The 26,416-nt window shown below is 40.3% G+C and overlaps 1 protein-coding gene across 2 annotated transcripts in view; it reads right to left on the reverse strand.

Annotated features, from left to right (window-relative positions):
- Positions 1–26,416, reverse strand: part of fras1 (Fraser extracellular matrix complex subunit 1) — a 439,192-nt gene that overhangs the window by 101,633 nt on the left and 311,143 nt on the right. For both annotated transcript variants that reach the window (XM_060826343.1, XM_060826334.1), the window contains exons 37-43: positions 24,755–24,877; positions 20,356–20,603; positions 16,933–17,069; positions 9,204–9,366; positions 7,417–7,549; positions 3,793–3,983; positions 2,082–2,235 (exon numbers count right to left, since the gene is read on the reverse strand). In XM_060826343.1, the coding sequence (XP_060682326.1) occupies positions 2,082–2,235; positions 3,793–3,983; positions 7,417–7,549; positions 9,204–9,366; positions 16,933–17,069; positions 20,356–20,603; positions 24,755–24,877 (1,149 nt within the window). The remainder of the gene's footprint in view (positions 1–2,081; positions 2,236–3,792; positions 3,984–7,416; positions 7,550–9,203; positions 9,367–16,932; positions 17,070–20,355; positions 20,604–24,754; positions 24,878–26,416) is intronic.

Consider the following 26,416-nt stretch of genomic DNA (forward strand, 5'->3'; position numbering starts at 1 on the left):
AAGAGCAGCACTCCAAAAGCATGTGATGTCAAATAACCCTGTTGGACTATAACGTGGTGTTGTGTGACTTCTGACTTTGTCCACCCCAGTCCAATGCTAGGACCTCCACATTACTGATCCCTGCACAAAGGGGAAAAGTCTCTTCCTGTCTACCCATACTTTCTGCCCAATGGTTTTGGACAATTGCAAGTTGAGCAGAAGGAAATTTTGACTTTTCTCAGCAGTGTGTCAGACAAACAATGTGATAGTCAAATTCACAGGTCGCACAGAATCAACTGCGAAACTCCCATTGACTTGGAGACAATCTTAAGGTCGTCTTGGTAGATGGGTTTGGTATGGAAAATCTATGAGGGAGGAAGAGATGAGGAAAAAGCAAATAAAGTATTTGCCAAAAAAAGTTTTGATTAAAGAACTTCAGGGTATTGGTGGAAGCAACTCTAAGGGATACTCTTCCTAAACTACAGTGACCCAAGAAGAATGGAGGTTTGACTCCTGGTGTGTGCATATCAATTAATCACATCAGGAGCAGCAACAGGGAAACTACAATTGGCTAGATTATGGGGCACAAGTGGCTCAGTGTTTAGCACTGCTGCCTCATGGCGCCAGGGATTCAGGTTCAATTCTAGTCTTGGGTGACTGAGTGGAGTTTGCACAGGTGGGTGTGTCTGTATGAGTTTCCTCTGGATACTCCAGTTTCTTCCAAAAAATGTGGAGATTAGGATTGGCCATGCTAAACTGCCCCATACTGTCCAGGGATATGCAGGTTAGGTAGAGTAACTACAGTAAAGGCAGCACTATGGTAATGGGTGGGCACAGGATCTGGATCTGGGTAGGATGCTCTTCAGAGGAATAATGTGGACTCAATGGGCTGAATAGATTCTCTCCCTGCACTGTAAGAATTCTATGGTTGGCCATCCCAGGTTAGGGAAGGGGCAAGTGGCTATGGGTGTGCTTCTGCTCATTCTCTGCTGGAAAATATGCAACGTGAGGAGAAAATGCTTGCGACCATTGAAAAGGTCTGTGGCTCTCTGTCAATCCTCACATATGAGCAACACTTATTTGACTGATACCAATACACCAAAGGAATCCACCAATTCCACCAAAGATTCAACACCTTCAGAAAAGAGCAGATTCATTGCCAAATAAACCTAAAGGACATGCAACTCAGTTAGATTGTTCTGAACAAATTAAGTGAGTATTTTCAGAACAAAAAAGAAGTTTGGACAACAGAAGAAGCATTTACTTCCTTAGAGAGGGTCTGCTACCTCATGGGTGACTGATGTCCAGCTAAAGCTCCACGACCTTCCAGCAGGTTTCTGGGGAGCGCTGAGGACTCCTTAGTGATTTCTTATTAATTGGCTGAGATGAATTCCAGCAGCAATAGCTGTCCCCATTGCTACTGCTGCAAGACTCATTGCCTGATTACCAGGACCTGTCCAGTCCAATCGTGGTAAATTCTGAACAAGGGTCACAGACCTCGAAACATTAACTCTGCTTTTCTCTCCACCAATGCTGTCAGAACTGCGGAACTTCTCTGGAACTTTGTCTTTGTTACTGATCTCCATTGTCCATAGTTCATAGTTTATATTTTGAAAAAAATACTGACCTTGGTTTAAATGCGGTCAGCCTGGAGCCTCCCTCCCTTCCTGTAGCCTTCAGCAGTGACACCTCCATCTGTGATGCCGCTGAGCTATCTGGCCCCTTATGAGAGTCTGAGAGGGGACCGACCATCCTCACCTTGACAACAGACCTCAGTAGCAGCTTCCCCATTGGCCAGCAGTGGTAAAAGGCTCCCTTACCCTTGTGAAATCAGCACCCACTTTTGGTGCCAAAGTACCGACTGCTTACATAGAGTCATAGATATCTACAGCTTGGAAACAGACCTTTGGTCCAATTTACTGCCCAGTTTTCACAATTACAGTAGTTCCATTTGCAAACCTCTTGGTAAAATTGCAAAAAAAAATGAGCATTTTAAAACTTAAACTACTGCTTGATTGAGAAACTTGAACCAAGACACTCCGAATGATGCAACTTTCAGATACCTTGTCAAACCCCTCATTAACATCTGTTCATGGACTTACCATGGCTGGGTTTTTTGGTCACTCTTAAAACCAACTCATTCTCTGGTGTGTCCAGGTCCAGGAGACTAAGTGAGGAGTTTCGAATCACGACACCCGCTCCTTCGTTTACGTACACAGCTTCAACATTCATTTTGGGAGGTTCATCATTCTTCCGCTGATAACAGAAACCAGGAAAATGGGTTAATTTCTGGCCTTTAGATGTGTATTTAGAATAACTTTTTCCAGCATTAACCATTGGCAAGATTGATTTTTCACTCACAATATAAGGCAAATATGAAAATTTATGCAAAGTTCATTCAGCCATATATTGTCAACTCAACCTCTACATGCTCTCTGATTTATACAGAATTACACAAAAATAGAATATAATATGGAAACAAACTGTTGGGATATATCATGACACCTGCCAAGGATATTTGTATTTAATTTTGATCAATTTCCATTAATGTCTTGACTTTTTGTTGCAGTGCCCGAGCAGGGACTATCTAAAACAGTATTGTTCATTCAAGAGTGGGAACAAACTGTTCAGTGTGAGGATGTGCCTCTCAGTGGCACCAGGCAGACATTCTCTCATATTGACAGTACAGCGGCAGACCATTTGTTAAAACGGGTCCTATTGTTTTCTGCACCTTGCACAAACTCTCAGTAAAGGCTAAATTTAAGAATTTAGAGACTGCTTGCTGACACCAAGGTGACAAAACTATGGTCCAAGGGGTATGTGAAAGCGTCATAGCCACACACCTGTAGGGGGAGTAACCTACATGGACATGATCCATTCACAGTTCTGTTTGTGATGAACCAGCCGGTTGTGAGCTCACTATGTTATCTAATCAATGTACCTCGACGACTGAGAAACATTGCTTTTATTCCAAACAATAGTTCAAAATGAAATGACCTTCACTGTCAATTCTTGGGTCACTGCTGGGAAACATGGGTATAAAACTCTCTTCATAAATATGGCAACGGGAAGTGAAGGACTGACATCTGCAAAGAGCATCAGGAGAGAGGTCTCAGAAGACGCTGCAGGAACAGTATCATCTACATTGAAGATTGAGAAAATAGGGTGTGAGCATTCAATCACAATCAAGTGTGATGGAAAATTTAAGCACAACAGACAGATGTTGTCCACAATTTACAATGAGATAGAGGAGTGTAAACCCACTTTAGTTGTAATTTTTTACATGATTCTAAACTCTAAATTTGGTAAGTATCATTCATCATAGAATAGTTTCACATTCACATCGAGACTTAACCAGACCTTCAATGCTTTGCTGATTCTTAACTAATGCCCAAGCAAGAACAGAATGTTTTTGAGTTGGAGGCTCAATTTCATGCCCTATTTATTTTAAAAGAGCACAGAATCAGCCTGGTTTAAAGCAAGCATCAGACAAAATGCGGATAATTTTTTCAGGCACTGTGGTCGACAATCTTTTCACGTTCCTGAACTGAATTTTTGGTCAATTCGGTTAAAAATACCTGCCAGTTATAAAGTGTTACTTTTCTAAAAATAGAGGTAAAATCACTGACTGCAGATGCTGGAAACCAGAGTCTAGATTAGAGTGGTGCTGGAAAAGCACAGCAGGTCAGGCAGCATCCAAGGAGCAGGAAAATCAATGTTTCGAACAAAGGCCCTTCATCAGAAATCTAAAAATCTGTTTGTCTCTTTGTGTTAAACATTCTACACAATGAGATTAGAGTGAAATACAATTACCAGTATTTTAATGTTGAAGTTATACACTGGAGACTGAATTGTACCATCGGTCACATAAAAGTCAAAGCTGTCTGAGACTGGTTCGATGTTGCGATGGACACTCTGCACGTAATAAATATTATCGTTGAGAATATCCTGAACCGAGAAAGGCACATCAGGACTGATGATGACAGCTTGATCAGTTCTCCCATCTGTCAGAAACAAATATGAAATCACAACTTCTTATCCTGTTAATTAATCGTCACAAGCAGGTCCTGCACATTAGGTGGTTAAAAATCAACTCAACCGCCTGCTCTCCCATTCTGTCCTCTGGACAGATCAAAGCAGGCCATGTTCCAACATTCACATAAATACATTAGGCAGTAACCTTTGCCAATACATTTCTTTATATTGAGGTTTAAGCCTACAGATGCTCAAAGTTAATTACAGCTGAAATTAATCTGTTTCAAAATTGAGTTTTTTTATATAAACAGCGTGAAAGCATTTCCAACTTTGGCTGAGATTAACTGACTGGCCATTTCCATCAAAAGAAACTTTTCTGGACTGAACCCCAATCTACCGACTGGCTAAGCTCCTTGGTGAATTACAGACCTCAACATTAAAGTTCTCGTTGACTGGAAACTACTGGCCTATCAGAAGCTGGCATGTTTCTAGCTCCTGAGAGATCATTGAGGTGGCCTAGTGTTCAGGGATTCAACAGCAAGAAGGTAGAGACTTTCTTTCGAGTCTCATTGGATGGGAAGTCACAGGATGGGGTTGGTCAGGGTGGGGGTCAGAGACAAGGGCAGGGGCCACCTTCTTGCATGTACCCCCATCCTTGTCCTGCCCCCTAATGATGCTAGATTGGCCATTGGTCATGAAAATAACCTCATTATTCATCCTTCAAGAAGACAGGACATCAGGGCGGTGGCAAGTTGAGGCCTAAATTGAAACTGTTAATTGATCACATTTATTGATGACTTTCTTGACTTGTCAGAAAGTAAGAACCTTTGGATAGCAAGAAATGGGTGAGAATCTCTCCAGCTCAACCTCACTCAATTTATCTTTCTCACCACTTTCCTCATCACCTTCCAGGGTTGGGAGGACTGCAGTCTTGTGTGTAAAAGATCAAACCAACACAGTTTCAAATATAGCACATACACACAACAGCCACTACAGCACAAACCGTACACAATAGTGCAGTGGCAAGCAGAAGTTTAATACACATCTTTAAACAGTTTATTTTAATTGAATTGACAGTTTCTGAAATTTGAACATTCAGTTCTGAATTTGCACTGCATCAGAAGGAAGGGTTGTGTGTCTTAGACATAATGGTGTTGGAACTCTGACACCGGGCCCCTCATCCCTGAACCTGGCACCCACCAAGCCTATGGCAGCCGTTGGGGCTATGGTGAGAAAGAGGATGGACGATGGTAGTTTAGAGTTTGCATATCCACAGAAGGAGCTACACAAATGAAATGCAGCTGCATTCAAACAGATCCAATTCTAAATTTCCAAAAATTACTCTTGGCTTTAGAATATTGGAACAAAAGATCTAAAGCTGTCAGAATTATTAGGACAGGTAAGTTACCCTTTTGGAGAGGCCCAGGCACCCATTTGGTTGTGTCACACTGTGTTTAGAGGAGGTCAAGTGCCCTCTAGGTTGGTTACAAGTAGACATGAATACTCCAAAGAAATTATTTATGTAGAACTGTCAAGCTGTCAAAACATTTAAACTCACCAGCATTTAAATTTTTTTTGAATAAAAAAATGCACCTTATTATCTTTAGGGTCGGTGGGGTGGGTGTTTGTGCCTTGTCAGTTCAATTGACAGCTCTGAGTTTTGAAAGTAGGGCTGGTTCTTTGTGATTTATTTAGGTACTTTATTTTTTTGCTGAGAAAGGTCCTAAAGTTTGAAACACTAAGTTGAAATTCTGTACATTCCCAAATACCTACATATATAAATAAAACAACCTATAGAATAAAACTAAAAATATAAAAGCCACAACACAAATTAAATACTGTAAATAAATATTTAAACATTTCACAGTCGTTTGTTCGAGGCTCTATCTAGTGGCAGAGACTGGTCAGTGCAGGTAGCAGCTGAAGGAGGTATTTATCAGAGAATCTCTGCAAAGTGGAAGCAGGCCATTCAGCTCACCGAGTCCACACCAAACCCACCCAGGTCCACCAACGCCCTCCCACCTAGACCATTCCACCTAGACTATGTACAATTCACCTAACCTGCACATCTTTGGACTGTGGGAGGAAACCCACGCAGACACAGGAAGCATGTCTGTGCGGAGTTTGCTCAGTCACTCAGGGTGGAACGAACCCAGGCCCCTGGTGCTGTGAGACAGCAGTGCTAACCACTGAGCCACCATGGGGGAGAGGTGAGTGGATAGGTGGAGATGGAGCCGAGACACAGAGAGAGGGAGACAGAGAGAGAGAGAGAGACAGAGAGAGAGACAAAGAAAAACAGAGACACAGAGAGACAGAGAACAACAAAGAGACATAGTACGAGAGATAAGGGGTAGGGAAGTGAATGAACTAGTTTATATTTTGCCATTTAAAATTTTCCTCCATTAGACTTCATTTGCTTAGCCAAGGGTTTAGTTTGCTTAATCTCACAAAATTAATTCAAAGGACTTGCTCAATCAGCGGTTGTTGCTCATGGTATTTGGTGACTGTTAAAAGCACAAGCTGTGTTTCTTTTCCACATCTCATTCTACTGCCACTTCCACTCAGGATGAACATTGTATAACCTTTGTTTGACTCATTACCACAGCACACAGAACCTGATGCCATTGGAGCTGTATGTCTGTCAATGCCAGGAATAAAACAGGACGAATTTGATCTAGGTGAGTTAATCATATCCCTGAATATGGCGACAAAATCCACCAGTCCACCTCATTCCATATTCTGGGGATTACTATTGACCAGATACTGAGATGGACTAGCTATATAAATACTGTGATTACAATGACAGGTTGGAGGTAAGGAATGCAGCGGGTAATTTACTTCTTGACTCCCAAAGCCTGCCCACCATCTACAAGACACAAGTCAGGAGTGTGATAGAATACTCCTCACTTGGCTGAATCGGTGCAGCCCATAACAGTCATTCCCTCAACTACTGAGACTCAGTTACACCAGTGTGTACATCTACAAGATGAATTGCAGAAATTCATGAAGGCTCCTTAGATAGCACCTTCTCAACCCATAATCACTATCATCTAGAAGAACAACGGCAGCATATAAACAGCAACACCACCCTTTACAATCTCCTGTCCACAACACTCATCACCTTGACTTGGAAATATAACACCATTCCTTCAGTGCCACTGGGTCAAAGTCCTCGAACTCCCTCCCTAAATGTCTTTTGAGTGTACCCACTCCAAATGGATTGCAGTAGTTCAAGATGGCAGCTCACTGCCAACTTTTCAAGGACAACTAGTGACAGGCAGAAAATCTATGATGCCCATGCCCTGTGAGTGAATGAAAAGAAACGGCTGGCAAGGTGATGGGCAACATGGGATTGGCTGACTGGACGAGTAGGTTGCTTCTTGTCCGTCTCTTTTCTTACGTTCGTAGGAGAAAATAGTTATCATTATTTCCTTTATTTAAATCAATAGTGGGTACAAATACCTCTTTTCAGATTTTCAATGTAGCCAAATGTGGGTGCAGAGGTTATCTTTATTAATAGGTCCTTCTCTGGTGTGTCTGGATCTGTTGCTAGGATACTGTGTGATGACAGCAGTATTCTTCCTCCCTCTTCCACCTACAGCCGATATAAGAATATAATTAATTAAATACACCAGAAGATGACCTGGACTGTCATTTCAGTGGATGGAATGATGTCAGATTTTTCAAATTCCTTCCTGTGTCACGCATCTTCCCAAGCCTTCGTGAAATGGTACAGGCTGTGGAATTCTGATCCAAAGGAGTTTGCCAGCAGACACTGTACTTCTCTCTTTCAATCAACAGTTTCTGTGTTACAGAACTTAACAATGAGAATTAACTTTTGGGGACAATCACACACCTTTCACATCAAGAAAATAGCCAAAGTTCAAAGACAGAGATTACACAACATTTTATTAAGTCATCACCTCACACTGAAAGTTCTTTAATAAGTTATTTTAATAACACAGACCAATGCTATTCCTAACAACATGAGTATTTTCAATCAAAAACAGAAACTTTGAGAGAAACTCGGCAGGTCTGGCAATTCTGTGGAGAGAAAAACAGTTAATATTTTGAGTCCAATGACACTTCTTCAGAAGCATCTGAAGATAGGTTAATGAACTCACAATATTAACTCTACCTTCTGTCCACAGACACAATCAGATCTGTTGAATTTCTCCAGCAATTTCTGGTTTGTTTCAGATCTTCAACATCTACAGTTCTTTGTTTTAGTTTAACATTTCCAAATGTTTGCTATATATCTTTTCATAGTCTATTATTCTGACACTCTTTTTGAGGATATGTAACAAACATAGAAGCTAATTTGGATTACCCAAAATGCATTTGAAGTTGTTTGACATCACAGCATGGGCATGGAAAAGGGTGACATGGCTGGAAACATGTCAAAAGAAATCAGTTCAGGATCATTTCAAATCAGTTCTCATGAAACTCGTGAGCTGTGGATGTCAAGTGTACATTCTACCATATGTCAGTCAGTTCTGGTGTAGGATCTGTAAGTTCAATTTTGTCGATCCCAAACTGAGCTGGTGATGGCGGTGGATACTGGTGGTGTTTCAAAGACAAATCAAAAAGCTGGGTGGGTGCAGGACCAGTGGCAACTTACAATATTGCTATAGGGATATGGATACTGTTTCACTCCTCCCAGCCTCAAATTCAGGTGTAATAAAAAGTTTACTTACCTTATCTTTCAGCTGTCTCTTTCGGGGCTGCTAAAGATGTCTGATAAGCCAGTTAGTGCATTGCACATTCCACCTAGTCTTGAACCAATTTCAGAGCAATTCCTTTAACAGGTGTTATGTCCCTGCTTATATACATGAGGAATCAAACATCTCTCCAAGGTGGCCATGGGAGATGCCCAAATACTACCAAGTCAGCATGATATTCAATGCACTTCCAAACAGGCTAAGGAGAAGTGTGAATCATATTTCAACATTGCCTTCAAAATATTAGATGGCACTATTGGTCAAAATTGAGTCCTATGTCAGCATCGTGAAAGTTAATATCTGCACTGACAGTCAAAGATGAAAATTTAACTATTGCCATTTTTAGCACATCCTTTGAACTGTACACAGGATTATGAGGAGGAAAGTCATTCATTTGTGAGACTGCATATGAAGTTAACAGATATATCAAGTCCAATTTTAACTCAAATTCCATTTAATAAGGGAATTAAAAATCTAATATGGAATCAATTGACAGGTATTCTCTACTTCTACTATTTCTGTACTTACAGTGACTTCATCTCTGACATTAACAAGTGGTGAGTAGTTCTCGGCAGCAGTGATGGTTATGGTAAACATTTGGTTGTCAAGGCGGTTGTTATCAGCATCATAGACAGTAAAATGGAAAATGTCAGTGATGGGTTGATCTTCAATGTCAAAGTCTGTTGTATATCTGTTTAGAAATGTAAATTATGCAAATAGTAAGTTTAACTAAAGATGTTTGTTTATCAGTATATCAATTACAAATGTCTTGCATATGTGATAAGAATGTTACTGAGCATTCTACAGATGTTACATTATGACTGTATAAATTAAGTCTAATCATGGTCAAGATTTAGATCATTAAGAAACAGCCAGTCATACCTAAATCAGTAACTGATAGATAATAGTGTTTTGACTTAACATCATTTTGGAGTAAAGAATAGAACTGATTAAGAATACTTCTCAGTTAGTCAATCATGACACTTCCACAACAGCATAGATAAAGGTCACTCCCATCATGTCTGTTCAGACTCTTTTCTAGAACAATCCAAAGCTAACCCCAGGAAAGAATAGAGCAAACACAAAAGTACAGAAGGGGCTCTTCAACCTATAACCTTTTTGCTGGTTCATTGAAGGCATCCAATTTAGTCCCACACTCCAACTTTGACTCCATAACCCTTCAAATGAGTTCTTTTCAAATGTTTAAGCGACCTTTTAAAGCTGAACCCGATTCCATACCTTTTCAAGGAACATGCTTCAGGCTGCAACAGTTCTCTGTAACATTATTCTCTTTATTTCCCTTGCAGTTTTCTCGTTAATTATTTTACATCTATTTTACTTTGGTTATTGACTTACTTGAGAGATCCCAATTCTATTAAAATGCTTCATAAATTGGAATACTTGTGTCAGGTCTTTCTTTAATGTTGTCTCTTCTCTCCCTACAAAAGTGAAAGCTCTAATCCATGGTATTAAAATGATGGACATTTTCTAAATTGCTTTATCAGTTTTCTCTGGCATCCTTAAGGTTCCTAACACTTGCAGTCACAAAGAAAAATTCCACATTTTGTGCCGCTGTCTGTCCATATTCTTTCACCTGACAGTTAACTCTTCAGCTTTGTCAGCAGAATCTGCCTCTGTAGCACCAGCTATTTTTAACTGGCTCAAAAAATAGTGGAAATTCAATCAAGCTGAGTGTAAATTGCATTTAAAATTATGCCAGTTACAGCAATATCTGGGAAATTGCACCTAACAAACCTGAGCAACTAGGCCAAGACTCTAGGCCTTCAAATACAGTGTTTTCACCATTGACTTTCTTTGTCACTTTCCATGTCCCTTTCCATATCTACAATATACCTAATGACAAGTACAAAGGCAAGGAAATCCTGCTGCAATCGTTTGGACTTTGGTTAAGTCACATCTGACATACAATGTTGGTCTCCAAATGTTTTCAGGAATTTAGAAGAATAAGAATCTTATTGAAATACGTAAGATTCGTGGGTGAACTTCTCAAGGTAGGTACAGTGAGTCTGATTCCCACAGAATCTAGTGGTTATAATCTCAGGATAAGGGGCCATGTATTTCGAACTGAGACTAGGCAGCATTTTTTCAGTGGGAATGGTATATTTGGAATTCTCTATCCAAAACAGCATGGATGTCAGTCATTGAGCATATTTAAGACTGATTAGATTTTTGATCACTAAGGGGTCAGGCAATATGGGGACAGGCTGGAAAAGTGGAATTGAGGTAGAATATCACTCATGATCTTATTAAATATACAAGTAAACCTTTTATTAACCAGCATTTATGCAACCAGGAGTGTGACGAATGATCAACTATCCCACTTGAGCAAGAGGTCCACATAATGAATGTAAAAATCACATACTAAATAATACACAATACTCATACTTTATTTACAGTATAAATCACAAATAATAATGTAAGTTTGCCTTAAATAAAACTAGCAGAGAACTTACTCACTCCTACTCTCAACCAACTACTCAGACATCGCAGAGATCGCGATAATCGTAAACTGCCAATATCTGACATTTTTTTTGGCTTTTTTTTGAGAGTGCAGGTTCGTAAGGTGCTGGTTAAAACAAAGTTTGCTGTAGCAGGGCAGGCTTAAAGTCCATCTGGTCTAATCTTGCTCTTCTTTAAAAAATTTCCTCATGACCACATTTGCCCCAATGTTATCCCATTGCCGACTTCATTCTCTAGAATGAGATCCCAGGACTGCTTTATTCCTGGTTGGGTTAGAAACATACTGATCAAGTTCTCCACTTCATATTTCAGGAATTCTTCATAAGCCTGCCCTTGACATCGTTCCTCCTCTACTCCATGTTACGGTATTACACTCCCTACTAATTCTACTTCAGCATTCTTTTTTACATTTCCAGAAACGCTTGGAGATTTGCTCCTCTCTCCATATCTCACTACTCTGGATCAATAGTAAACACCTATTAATCTTTCTTTTCAGTGCATTCACACTAACTACAGTTTTAGTCTTTTAACACTCTAACACATCATCTCTGTTTAGAGCTGTGTTACAGAATTGGCTATACTGCGATCATCAACACAAACCCAACAACATAATTCCATCTCTCACACAGTGCTAGCTGGAGTCTCTAACTTGTCACACCTAATTCTGAAATTAAGACAGGTGCATACCACCACTGCCAGTCAGCTTTGCTTTTCTCCCTCATGTAATGCATTCTTTCATTGTATTCTTTGTTGTCACTGGCCTTCTTTAGCTAAGCTTAATTCAATGTATTTCATGACCATATACTGTAGTCTATTTCTGTTGCTTTATCTAGTCTTAACAAAAACCATCAAAACCATACTAAAATGTCATTGTTATAATAAATACACAGTAGCAGGACTATGATTATGCTGTTCATGGCAATTCAGAGGCTGTAGGCAGAATCTTTGTTGACTCAGTGTGAGTTTTGCTGAGTTTCATGGAGGGTCTCTCTACATGAGGTTTAGCAAGTTTTCTCATGATATGTTGCCAAGTTTGCACTATTATCGACCTACCCCATCTTTTATTTGAACTAGTCCCACTTTATTATTGACTATACACAGCTACTGCTAGGATGTCCTGAAGTAGACTGGCATTTCTGGCACAGGTGCTATCTTTAAAAGGCTGTTTGAACCCAAACAAGCATTTAGTCTGCAGTTGCCCTCCACAGTTCCTGACATTTTGCCCAGAGGTGGCACACAGGGAAAAATTGGCTTTGTGAGCAAGGACCTGGAGATGTGACATATCAGACTGTACCTCCTCTTCTCTCAGAATGGAAACTGGAAGCCACAACACCATGCCAATTTGATTAGAGTCAGTGCAGTCTCAGCACTCTGGAGGAATGCTCAACACTGAAAGAAGAAGGTCAATGCCATTCCCTACTCTGTCAGCATAAGTGCTACCATCATCTCTCCAATACTGTACACTCACTCCCTCCTTGATACTGCAACCACCTCTATAACCAAGAGTCATGTACTACCCTTCTCTCCATTGTCTGCAACATCTTCCCTTACTCACTATCATCTACCTCAAACCCAACATCACCAACCCTGCATGGCCTCTGTGCTGCTTACTCATTCACTCGGGGCACCTCCGCACTTGCAGCAAAAATACAGCCACGCCATTCACTTTTCCCTCCGTATATATCTGCTCCTGTTCCATTTCAGATGGAAAACAGCTACATTAGGACAGAAGGAGTCAAAATGGGTGGAGGGCCGTACAACACCCAGCTTCTTACCTCTTACAGAAAATCCAGTCTCTGACCTGCCCAAGCTCCTGGACTGGTGTCAGAGACTGCCTTTGATCCACTGACTGTAGGTCATCTCCCACCATGACTGAGGACAGCTGACAGCCATGATGGGCTTTTTGATTTTGTACTTGCACTAAATTATATTGCAAAACAGCAGTACTGTGAACTGAGTAACTCTGACAGAGGGGAAAGGTGAAAAGAGGAAAACTGAGATAAGGCAGAGATGCTGAGAGCATCCAGCTGAACTCAAAGTGAGGGAGCATTACGACAGCAAGCAAACAGCCCGGAGACACAGCCTGGTCCAGTCCACAAGCTCAATGCACTGCCCCGAATCCAAAGCATTCCCATTGCAGTATTACAACGATTGTTATCATATGTAATCTGAGGTACAGCCCTGAAGTGCAGAAGCAGCCTGTAACTGCATCAGAAATGTGTCATGAGGATTCTTAGAGGCTGGCAGAGGTCATTATGCCACCATCTGTGGACTAGTGCTCACAGAGCATTCTGAGATGTTGGTGCATAGTATCAGACATGGTGGTTCCTTTGGAATAAGTAGCAAACTGAAATTACCAGGTACCTGCTCTGACTTCCACATCGAGAATTCCAGCATCTATTTTGCTCATTGTGGATGGTACAACAGAAAACTACATATTAATGAGGCGAGATCTGCAGTTAATAAAGTTGTTAACAAGCAATAATGCCTCTTAATAGATAACTCACTGATGTATAATGAGAATCTCAGCTCGTGTCTAAAACTTGTTAAAAGTTGAAATGAGTTGTTCCTGACATGGAGATAGTTCTCGCTGATTCTGCCACATCTCCTGTCTATCGTCCATGTCATTCAGGTCCATACAGGATTCTATCCTGGGATTTGTTTTTTCTTTTTAGAACATGATCATTTTGTTATATTTTGATTACAGGCAATTCTGATACCAAACAGAGGTGGCTAAGTGTGTGAGGGGTTGTTGTAACCTATTCTGGTTCTTACTAGCACAAGATATTAAAGTTGCAAATAACATATCCTCATATTAACTGGAAATAAATTGGCCTAAAGATGACCTTGACATATAATTAGGGAATTAATGTAGCAGAGGAAGTTTTCATCAACCAACAGAAGGCAATGTTTGTGAAATGTTTTTACATTTTAGCAGATCTTGTTTACAGTATGAAAAACAAAGACATTTCGATGTTTGGGTGCACATGCTCAATACATACATCGGAAAGTCCACTCCACACTATTTAAATGGATATAGTAACATATTTATTTTAAATGGATTCATGTCTCCATTGAAATCGAGGAGAGCAGATTTAAAGAAATACATGAAGCATTTGTTTGCCAGCATCCACAATGTATCATCAGGACCAGCATCCTATAGTTTTGCCAAGGTGAAGGTGTGTTTCATCACTCCCATCTTCTTAGGACCACAGAATCTAATTGCTGTAAACAGGCACCTCCTGAGGATACAGTTAGGACAAACCTACAGATGGTTGTAATGTCTGCTCCTTGGGGAAAGAGAGGTTACTGAAGTGACAGGACCCAGTAGCATACGACACGGTTTTTTTGGTTAAAAAAAAAGAAAAAACAAATCGCCTTTATACCAAAAGGTAATCCATCTAGGTGTGATTTGTTTTATGCATTTAGTAAGACAGTGTATATAAACTTAACTGACTCAAAAGACTTAGTGGGCAGCACGGTGGCTCAGTGGTTAGCACTGCTGCCTCACAGCGCCAGAAACCCGGGTTCATTTCCCACCTCAGGCAACTGACTGTGTGGAGTTTACACATTTTCCCCGTGTCCGCGTGAGTTTCCTCCGGGTGCTCTGGTTTCCTTTCACAGTCCAAAAATGTACGGAGTAGGTGAATTAGCCATGCTAAATTGCCCGTAGTGTTAGGTGAAGTGGTAAATGTAGGGGAATGGGTCTGGATGGGTTGCGCTTCAGCGGGTCAGTGTGGGCTTGTTGGGCCAAAGGGCCTGTTTCCACACTAAGTAATCTAATCTAAAATAACCCAATTTTTCTGGCCTCAGATTTCCTTTTTTTCTCTCTTTTCTTTGTTTTTTTTTCAGCCACACCCTTCTATATTCACATCAATAATCAGCCCCAAATGTTCACCCATGATGGCATGTTTTACTTAGCGCATGCAAGGGATCAAGGATATGACACAGGCTGCTTTAGGAAGATGTGCATCAGTTTAAGACAGGCTCAGTCTTTGCATGGATGTTTTCAGAAATTGACTTATTCATTCACATCAGTGATACTTATTGCCAATCCATGTGAACTCAGCACACAATCTGCAAACCTGACACTTTGAAGTGTGATGTAGTTTTAAAAGTACTGGTTATCTTTGTGTTTAAAATAACTTTAGTCACTAATTTTGCATTTTTATATTATAGTGCACCGACAAATAAGGGGGTAATTTGTCTTTCAATGTGAGCAGGAAAATATAGATTGTCATATTACATATCCATCCAATTTCTATACGAAACCTCACACCTCATCTATTGATCTGTCCAATGTGGAAATGACTCTTAAAACATGACTTCACATATTTCATTCACTGTTGGTGCACAGATACTGGCAGTACAGCTTTTGGCTTGACACAAATAATGTTTTCATCACCAGTAACAGCTTAAATAGAAAATTAGCTCCATCAGAATTACTGGACCATTGGCCCTTCAGGCCATTTTTTTTCCTACTTAGTGCACTCTTCTCAATGACTTGAAGCACCTAATTGGCTCAGTAAAAGGAAATTGCATTTAACATATTTACAATTGTTTGTAGAATATACTTAACTTTTATTCAATAGAGGTATTATCAACTTTGTATCCAATAATCTGATTTCAAAGTCAAAGTCAGTGCCTGTTTCCTTGAAATATTTTCTATAAATTGTTGAGTATGTTGCAAACATATCACATCCAGGGGTTTGATGGGACGGATCAGCCATTGAACCATAGTGATGTACAGCATGGAAACAGACCCTTCGGCCCAACTTGTCCATGACAACCAGATATCTGAAATTAATCTAGTCCCATTTAACAGCACTTGGTCCATATCCCCCTAAACCCTTCCTATTTAAATACCCATCCGGATGCCTTTTAAATGTTGTAATTGTACCAACCTCCACCACTTCCTCTGGCAGCTCATGCCAAACACATGTCATCCTCTACCTGAAAATGTTACGCCTTTAGGCCTCTTTTAAATCTTTCCCCTCTCAATTTAAACCTATGCCCTCTAGTACAGGACTCCCCCACCCTAGGGAAAACAGTTGTCTACTTACCCCATCCATGCCCCTCATGATGCTATAAACCTCTATAAGATGACCCCTCAGCCTCCAAAGCACCAGGGGAAATAGCCCTAGCCTGTTCAGCCTCTCCCTGTAGCTCAAAGTCTCCAACCCTGGCAACATCCTTTTAAATCTTTTCTGAACCCTTTCAAATTTCACAACATCCTTCCAACAGGAGGGAGACCAGAACTACACACAATATTCCTGATGAAGGGCTTTTGCCCGAAATGTCGATTTTCCTGCTCCTTGGATACTACCTGCCCTGCTGTGCTTTTCCAGCAATATTCCAGAAGCAGCCTAACTAATGCTCTGTACAGCTGCAACATGGCCTCCCAACTCCTATGTTCAATGCTCTGAACAATAAGGGAAAGCATACCAAACACTTTCTGCAATATCCTATCGACCTGCTACTCCACTTTCAAGGAACGATTAACCTACACCCCAAGGTCTCTTTGTTCAGCAACATTCCCCAGGACCCCAACATATTCTACAATAATTCACGTCTGTCTCTTTAATTGACTAACTTAGGTTCTGGACTTTGATCATACACATATCAACCAACATCATTCAATGGACTGAAATGTGTTTTAAAGTCTGCATAAGATTATTAAAAATATTAAATTGTAGGCATTACGAAGGATTTCTTTTACAAGAAGAAATGTATCTTGTATATTACATATGTTCTGCATTATATTCAATTATTTTACCTGATTCTTTGGTTATCAATATCTTCCATTGTAAAAGTAGAAAATTCCAGCAGTTCCTCACCATGATTAGTGAGAATACCATACATGGGCAGAGAGATCAGTTGCATCCGGATTTTACTGTCGGGAGAATTATTATCCTAGAGAAGAAAAGGTAAATGTTATGTTCAGCTAGTTGGTTCCTCTTTAATATTTTTCATGATTTCACATTACACAATTGCAAAAATAACGTGAATATTTCAGGAAACTTCAAGAGATCAAATCAAAAGCATTTTTTAAAGCAAAACCTCAAATTGGTGGTGAACCTTGGCAGTTCTACCGCATGAGTTGGGAGAACACAGAGTTAATGCCGAGTCAGTGACTCTTCTTCAGAACTGGTTGTGTTTTATTTTAGCATTTGACAAGGTCCCAGATGGTAGGCTGGTCCAGAAGATTAAGTCACATGGGATCCATGGAGAATTGACAAGTTGGATACAAAGCATGGAAACAGACCCTTTGTGTAACTGGTCGGCACCGACCAGACATCCCAAGCTGACCTAGTCCCACTTGCCAGCACTTGGCCAATACTCCTCTAAACTCCTCTATACCCATTCAGATGCTTTTTGAATGTTGTAATCAAACCAGCCTCTATCACTTCCTCTGGCAGCTCATTCCATACACGCAGCACCCTAGATGTGAAAAAGTTACTCCTTGGGTCCCTTTTAAATCTTTTCCCTCTCACCTTCAAATTGTGCCCTCAAGGTTTGGACTGCCTCACTCAAGAAAAAAGACCTTGGCTATTTAACCTATCCACACCTCTCATGATTTTATAAACCATTATAAGTTCACCCCTCAGCCTCCAACACTCCATTCAGTCTTGGAGGAGTCTATTCAGCCTCTCCCTATAACTCAAACCCTCCAGTCCCAGCAATATCCTTGAAAATCCTTTCTGCACTCTCTCAGCAACATCCTTCCTATAAGAAAGTGACCTTCATTGGTAAGAACATTAAGTAGAGGAGTTGGGATGTCCTGTGCACCTGCGACATGACATCCCAACTCCTATACTTAATGTTCTGACCAATGAAGGCAAGCATGCCAAATGCCTTCTTTACTACCCAGTCTACCTGTGATTCTACTTTCAAACAACAATGCACTCGCACCCTTATGTCTGTTTGGCAACGCTCCTCCAAGGGCTACCAGTAACTAGGTAAGTCCTGCCTTAGCTTGCCTTCGCAAAATGCAACACCTCATTTTTCATTTCATTTAGTTGTGGAGGTATGATTTTCAGAATGGAGATCTGTGAGCAATGCTGTTCTGCAAGGATCAACACTGGGACCTCTGTTGTTTGAAACATGTGTAAATGAATTGGATGAAAATGTATGTGACCTCATTGGTCAGCTTGAAGATAACACGAGCTGTGGAGCTGTGAATATTGAGGAAGGTTGTCAAAGGATACAACATGACATTGATCAGTTGGAACGTTAGTTGGAGAAACGATGGATTAAGTTTAATCTGGACCAGTGAGAGGTAATATATTTTGGGAGGGCAAATGCAAGAGGAAAGTAAACAGAAAATGGCAGGACTGTTGACATAGACAGGGATCTTGGAGTGCATGTCAATTGCCTCCTGAAAGTGAATAAAGTGGTAAAGTAGCCATACAGCTTGTCTTTATCAGTTGGGACACCAAGTATGAAAGTTGGCAAGTTATGTTGCAGCTGCATAAAACTTTAGTTAGGTCACATTGGAGTACTGTGCCTAGTTCTGGTTGCCACTCTACAGGCAAGTTGCTGATGCTTTAGGAAGGAGGCAAAAGAGGTTTACCAGGATGTTGCCTGGACTGGAGCATATCAGCTATAAGAAGAGATTGAACAAACTTTTCGGTTGTTTTTGCTTGAGTGGTGGAGGCTGAGGGATGATCTGATTAAAGTATATAAAATTATGAGAGGCCAGGATAGGGAGGATGGTCAGACTCTTTTTTTCCCCAGGGTGGAAATGTCAAATACTAAAGGGCATAGGTTTAAAGTCAAAGAGAGAAGACTTAAAGGAAATATGTGAAGCACATTTTGTTTTAATATAGAACGTGGCAGGTGCCTGGCATACACGCTAGTAGGGGTGATGGTACAAGTGGATATGACAGGGCGGCACAGTGGCTCAGTTGCTGGCACTGCTGCCTCACAGTGCCAGGGACCCGGGTTCGATTCCAACCTTGGGGGACTGGGTATGGAGTTTGTGTGGGTTTCCTCCGGGTGCTCCGGTTTCCTCCCACAATCCAAAGATGTGCAACTGAGGTGAATTGACCATGCTAAATTGCCCATAGTGTTCAGGGATATGTAGGTTAGGTGCATTAATGATGGGTAAATGGAGGATAGGGGAATGGGTCTGGGTGGTTTACTCTTCGGAGGGTCAGTGTGGACTTGTTGGGCCGAAGGACCTGTTTCCTCACTGTAGGGATTCTATGAACTTCTATAACAGCAACATTTAAGAGGCGTTTAGGCAGACACAGAATCAGGCAGGGAACAAAGGGATACAGACCACGTGCAACTGGTTTACACAGACATGATTGGCAGAAGGGCCTGTTCCTGGACTGGACTGTTCTGTGTTCAACAATTACTACATAAAGTACAGAAGTGGAAAGCCATTGAAAGGTTAGTATTGCATTATCAGACATAGCATTCACATAAAAAGGCTTTCAATTGTGCATTTGGATTTAGATTCGAATCTTCCATTTGGTGAGTGGCCTTGCCTGGTTGTCAGGTTGGGAGAATGGACACAATATTTGGCCCTGTGTGAATAGGGAAAGGATGCTTTGTTTGGGCTGTTCCAGTGAACGCATTTGTTAGAATGATGATACAGCCAGATAATGAAGCTTGGTGCAATTGTGCTTCAAGGAAGGGAAGCAAAAAACAAATCACATTCAATAACATAAGAGCAAACATTTCTCGTGATTCACAGTTTGAATTAGGGTGAAGAATTATGCAAGGTTGGAATCTAATTCAGAATTTTACGTAAGGTGCTATTTCTTCGGATGCTTTACCTGTCTTGGGACATTTTTAAGTAGAAGGATGGAAATAAAAATACAGAAGAAGTGAAAAATAAAAGCAAAATTAAAATTAAAATTAAAATGAGATAAAAAGCACAAAACAGTAAAAACAAATTTCAAGAACATCTGGGAAAAGTGAAATATCACAAAAAAGGCACAGTACAGTAAAAGAACATTCATGAACTGTTAATATTTAACTATGAAAAGATATGACAATTTTAACAAAAGTCTATGAGAATAAACCAACTTCTATCATCTAATAAAGCAGACTGTAGAAATGCATTATTTTTCTGGAAAGTCGATATGTGTAATTAAACTATATTTTTAATGAGTCAAAAATATTTAGAAGAGAACACAATAAGCTAAAAATAAGCTGGCTACTGCTCAGAGTAAAAGAGTTAACATACAGTGTATGCCAGGTGAGATCTTGTTAAAGTTTTGAAGCTTTTTGCAGGCACTGAAATGGTCAACAGAGATTCAGGTGCAAGCCTTGGTCCATCACCATCTATTGCTGAGATGTGAACTTCCAGCAGTGTTGTTGCCGTGGTAACTCCATCTGTGACTAAGATTTGCATACTGTCTTGCGTTGTTGGGGTGCCACCATGAATATAATGAATAGCGTTTCGTGCGACATCATCATGTGTGAAGGTATCTCCTGTAGAAAATAGGAAAGTAATTAAAATAGAATATAATCTGGCATTTAAGCTCTTAACGATGAACCCATAGTTCTTAAAGGCTCTTGTGATACAGTGGTAGTGCCTCTTCTGTGAACCAGATACTCCAGGTTCAAGTCTAACCTGCTCTATCGAATATGATCTCTGAACAAGTTAATTAGAGAATATTACTCAGCAGTAAATACAAAGCAATAACATAATTAAGAAATTCAATTTATGGATAGAATAAATCATAGATAGAGATGTTCTAGTGCAATGATAGTGTCCCTCCCTCTGGGCCATATGGGCTGGGTTCAAGTCCCACCTGCTTCAGTTGTGTGTCCAAACATCTCTGGACAGGTGGATTAAAAACATCTAAACCCATGACTCTTAACTATAAGAATTAAAATGAAGTGTGAACAAGTGGGGTCCACTCATCAGACAACTGCATATATTCAAGTCTAGAAAGTGACACTTATCAACTCTGGTGAAGGATTGTGGGATTACAACTTATAGATTTGTAGTGTCTCATTTTGTGAATAAATTTAAAATGGAGAAGATTGACTACAGGTCTCTTCTTTACCACTTCTTAAATAGATTAAGAACAGAAAATTAATTTGATTTTTGTAAATTATGATGATTGATTTAATTTATTGTCACATGTACCCAAGTGCAATGAAAACCTCTGTTTGTGAGCATGACAGGCAGATCATATTAAGCAAGACAACAGGGATCATAGTGCGTAAAAAATACTGTGACAGAGCAAGGCACACAGGTTACACTGCACAGGACATGCACTAGGCAAGATTAACAATATCAGTATTATTTGAAGTTAGAAATTATTTTCTCATACTTATAAAATAATCGCTCAAATATTGTTTGTGATGTAAATATAATGTTAACTAGAAATAAACAAGTTTTAACAATCCCCGTTTTGGTGACCAACAATCTACAAATCTCATTACATCCATTTAAATTTCAGAAATAAAATCACTTTCTTTCAGATTGGACAATACAAGATTTGTCAATAAGAACATTGCATGCTTTGAGCATAATGTACTTCTTCAACAGAACAATGATTAAACATAGGATATACATTGCTCATGCAATTGTACATTCAAATAGTAACATGCAATGGGAAATAATGCGTTATTTCAAAGAATAAGGAACAATTGTTTCTCCATCGTCATGAGAGTTTGGAACTCAGGTTTCATCTAAGTAACAGGTCACAAATGGTGTATCATTTTGGGATGAAATTCCTCCCACTAATAATTTCAGCCTAAATACTAAATGAGATAGAATCATAGAATCCCTCAAGTGCAGATAGAGGCCAAATGGCCTGCAGGAACTGCAGGTCTGCACGAACTCTCTGAACGTTATCCCCATAAACCCACATTTACCATCGTTAACCCAACTACCCTGCATAGCCCTGGACACAACGGGATAATTTAGCATGTCCAATTCACCTAACCTGCACATCCCTGGACTGTGGATGGAAACTGGAGAACCTGTCAGATACAGGGGGAATATGAAAACTCCACACAGTCACTCATTTCCAACCACATCAGGAAAATTACAGACAGAAAAAAATTTCAGCAAATAATTCAAAATTCAACGATAAACCAAAACGACAAAAGTAAGTTTGTCCTCTGCCATATCATTTTCCATACCAAAAGGTGGAATCCAGGAGGCTGGCAGCTACATATTTGAATAAATGATTTGGAGATGCCGGTGTGGGACTGGGATGTACAAAGTTAAATATCACACAACACCAGGTTATAGTCCAACAGGTTTAATTGGAAGCACACTCACTTTCAGAGCGACACTCCTTCATCATAGGTGATAGTGGAGGGCTTGATCGTAACGCAGAATTTATAGCAAACATTTACAGTGTGATGTAACTGAAATTATATATTGAAACATTGATTGTCTGTTAAGCCTTTCATCTGTTAGAATACAATGAGAGTTTCACTTCTTTCATGTGTAAATCACAAAACCTTTATTTTAAAAAGTTGCATTCTCAGGTTAGCTGTTAACAATGGTGATAGCTAGACCTGTGTTCTCTGTCTATGCCATGATGTTTAGATTGATTCTAATCTAAAAAGTGAGATAACGGAGTTTTACATAAATTCATGCAGTTTTTGAATTCCGAGTTCTACACGAATGCATGCAGTTTTTGAGCAAAATACAATGTAACCCTGCAAGTACAAATTCACCCCACAAAATATGTGTGTGCATGTGGGCCTGTGTGTGTGTGCGTGTGTGTCTGGATTGGGGGTTGTGAGTGTGAGAAAGTGTATGTGTGTAGTGAGTGCAGAGTGTCTTAGGTCTGTGAGGGGATGCATGTGAGAGTGTGGGAGTGTGTGTCTGTAAGGGTGTGTGTGGGTGTCTGTGAGTACGTCTTGTGTCCATGTGTGTATAGGAGTGCCTGTGTGTGTGTGCAAGAGTGTATGTGTGTAGGAGTATCTATGTGTGTGTATAGTGCAATGGTGGTCACCTGTAGTGTGACATGAACCCAAGGTCCCGGTTGAGGCCCTCCCTATGGGTACCGAACTTAGGGTTCCCTCCCAGTTGGGGAACACTTCAGTGGTCCAGGACATTCAGCCTCGGACCTTCGGGTGACCATCCTCCAAGGTGGACTTCGGGACGGGCAGCAGAGAAAAGTGGCCGAGCAGAGGCTGATAGCTAAGTTCGGTACCCATAGGGAGGGCCTCAACCGGGACCTTGCGTTCATGTCACATTACAGGTGACCACCATTGCACTATACACACACACACACAGATACTCCTACACACACACACACACACGCACAGAGACACCCACACACACTCCCACACTCACACATGCACCCCCTCACAGACTTAAGAGACTCACAACCCCCAACCCAGACAGACAGACAAAGACCCACATGCACACATATTTTGTGGGGTGAATTTGTACTTGCAGGGTTACATTGTGCTTTGCTCAAAAACTGCATGCATCCATGTAGAACTGAGTTCAAAAACTGCATGAATTTATGTAAAACTCTGTTATCTCACTTTTTAGATTAGAATCAATCTAAACATCATGGCATAGACAGAGAACAGAGGGGGCCAACACCTTCAACATATTGTCTAGCTATCACCATTGTTAACAGCTAACCCAAGAATGCAACTTTTTAAAAAAAGGTTTTGTGATTTACACATGAAACAAGTGAAACTATCATTGTATTCTAACAGATGAAAGGCTTAACAGACAATCAATGTTTCAATATATAATTTCAGTTACATCACAGTGTAAATTTTTGCTATAAATTCTGTGTTAGGATTCAGCCCTCCATTATCACCTGATGAAGGAGCGTCACTCCGAAAGCTAGTGTACTTTCAATTAGCTAGTGGACTATAACCTGGTGTTGTGTGATTTTTAACTGAATAAATGAACATTTTATTTTTTGCAAAGCCTGCTCAAATTAATATTTGCCACCATCCAGATTTTCAAGCCCATTCAGATTAACAGGGTGAATATATGTTGTAAAGATTTTGTGTGAAATTAATTGATTTCAACCTGGTTCTTAATAGGCCACAATACAATGATAATAAATTGGATCCAGCACTCAGATGCTGTAAACGTGCAAGACTGGCTTTGTTATAAACGAAAATAAGTGACATTTGAAGGACGGGCTGAGAAAGAGGAAGGCGGTAGTTTTTAACTTTACACCTATGATATGCATTTGTGACCCATTGGAGAGTCTTCCAAACTTTCCTGGATCAATGGATCCATTCATTCAAATTACCAAAAAGGCAGCAATCTGAAAATGATCTGATTTGCTGGGAATGAGTAAACACAACTTTGTTGCATAGCTGTTTGTACCAAATTTATTTGACTAGGCTATGCAACTCAAAGACCAGACAACTGTGCTCATCCAAGGAATTATCATCAGAAACAGAACATCATTCCCAGGATTAATGGCGTACAAGTTTTTATCCTTTCCAGTTATACTTTGCTTTCTACTTTTAAACTTGTAAATTGTGGCTTTAACGTTCAATCACCTGCATGCAAACATTTGCATAGCTTTGGTGCAAGCTGAATTAGTTGACTTCAGCCAGAGAAACTGCAGACATGGTGCAGATATTGCCTTTGGAGAAATGAAAATAGCGGTATAACTGCCACTCACCTTTTACCAGTGGCTGTCTGTTGTCTGATTTAATCAGTACCCCAAACTGGGGAGGTTCCAATAGCTCGAACAGAAGGTCATCAGGATATGTATCTGCATCACGAACCGCTAACTGGCTCAAACCTTAGCACAGAAATAAAGCAATGTTCGATTTCATAATTGCTGTAGCTTATCACTTGACAAATTACATGAAAATAGTTTTCTGTGCATATTGTGGCTTCTCTTGGATTTTGCTCAAGCTTTATTCATCACAATACTAGCTCAAATTTTACATTTAGCATTCTTTTGGAACTCTGGGGGGAAGATAATCAAAACAACGGCGCGTGAAAAAGGAGGAAGGGACACAAAGACAGTGACCACATGGGAAGTGATTCGAATGGAGATAGAAACCTACACTGCTGTCAGCCCCAGCAGTAACCTGCGTAGCATCTGCCTTTGCTCTCTGGGTTCAAATGTTTCTGGGCATCGGACTTCATTCTAAGAAAGATAAACAACCAGCGAAATTCACAGCTGACTTTGGTGAACCCTATATGTGGGGGAGTTCACAACAGGCGAGCAGTTAAGTGGCTAGTTTTAAAGTATAACCTTACTTTTTTTTTGTAAATGTACAATATTGAGTAGAGTGGACTCTTTTTTGATTTTATGTTTTTATTGAGATCTGTCTCTTAATTAAGCATTGAAAATATCAAAACATAGGTACAGACCTAGCCTGGAGCAGTGTTTTTAGAGCAGTAAGACTGCACAATTTTCTGGGTCTGTAGATTGTTAAGGAGCAAAGATGGTGTTTAATGAAGTGATGTGCCCTTCCAGTCAGATATGAGAGATTAAGGAGAGTTTCCATGTTACTGATGATCATGTCTGCAGCAAGTGTGTTTGGTTATGAATCCTATCGGATCACATAGATCGGTTAGAGAATCAGTCAGAGGCAATGAGGAATTTACAGGAGCTAGGGGATGTATTAGATGGCAGTTGCAGGGAAGGAGAAAAATCAAAGGTACCATCAGATACATGGGTGTCCTCTAGGAAAGGTAGGAGAGGCAGGTAGTGCAGCACTCTCTGTGGCTATGCCCACCTCAAACGAGTGTGGTCTTTTGGAAAATGTAGAGGGAGATTAGCCAGAGCTGCTCAGGAAGATTTAAACTAGTAAAGGAGAGGTGGGACCCAGAGAGATAGTGAGGTAAGAGATCAGTCTGAGACTGGTACAGTTGGGAAAATAAACAGTGAGTCAAACAAACAGGAACAACACAGAGAACAAGGTACAACTGATAGTTTAAACTGCATTTATTTCAATACAAGAGGCCTAACAAGGTAAGGCAGATGAAGTCAGTGCATGGTCGGGATATCATAGTGATTACAGACACGTGGCTCAGGAACGGACAGGACTGGCAGCTTAATATTCCAGGATATAGGTGCTACAGGAAGGATAGAAAGGGAGGCAAGAGAGGAGGGGGCGTGGCATTTTTGATTAGGGATAATATTATAGCTGTACTGAGGGAAGATATTTCCGGGAGTACATCCAGGGAACTTATTTGGATGGAAATGAGAAATAAGAAAGGGACGATCATTTTAATGGGATTGAACCATAGACACCTCAATAGTCAGTGGGAAATTGAGAAGAAAATTTGTAAGGAGATCTCTGTTATCTGTAAGAATAATAGGGTG

This window comes from Hemiscyllium ocellatum, chromosome 1, assembly GCF_020745735.1.
Source record: "Hemiscyllium ocellatum isolate sHemOce1 chromosome 1, sHemOce1.pat.X.cur, whole genome shotgun sequence".
NCBI lineage: Eukaryota > Metazoa > Chordata > Chondrichthyes > Orectolobiformes > Hemiscylliidae > Hemiscyllium > Hemiscyllium ocellatum.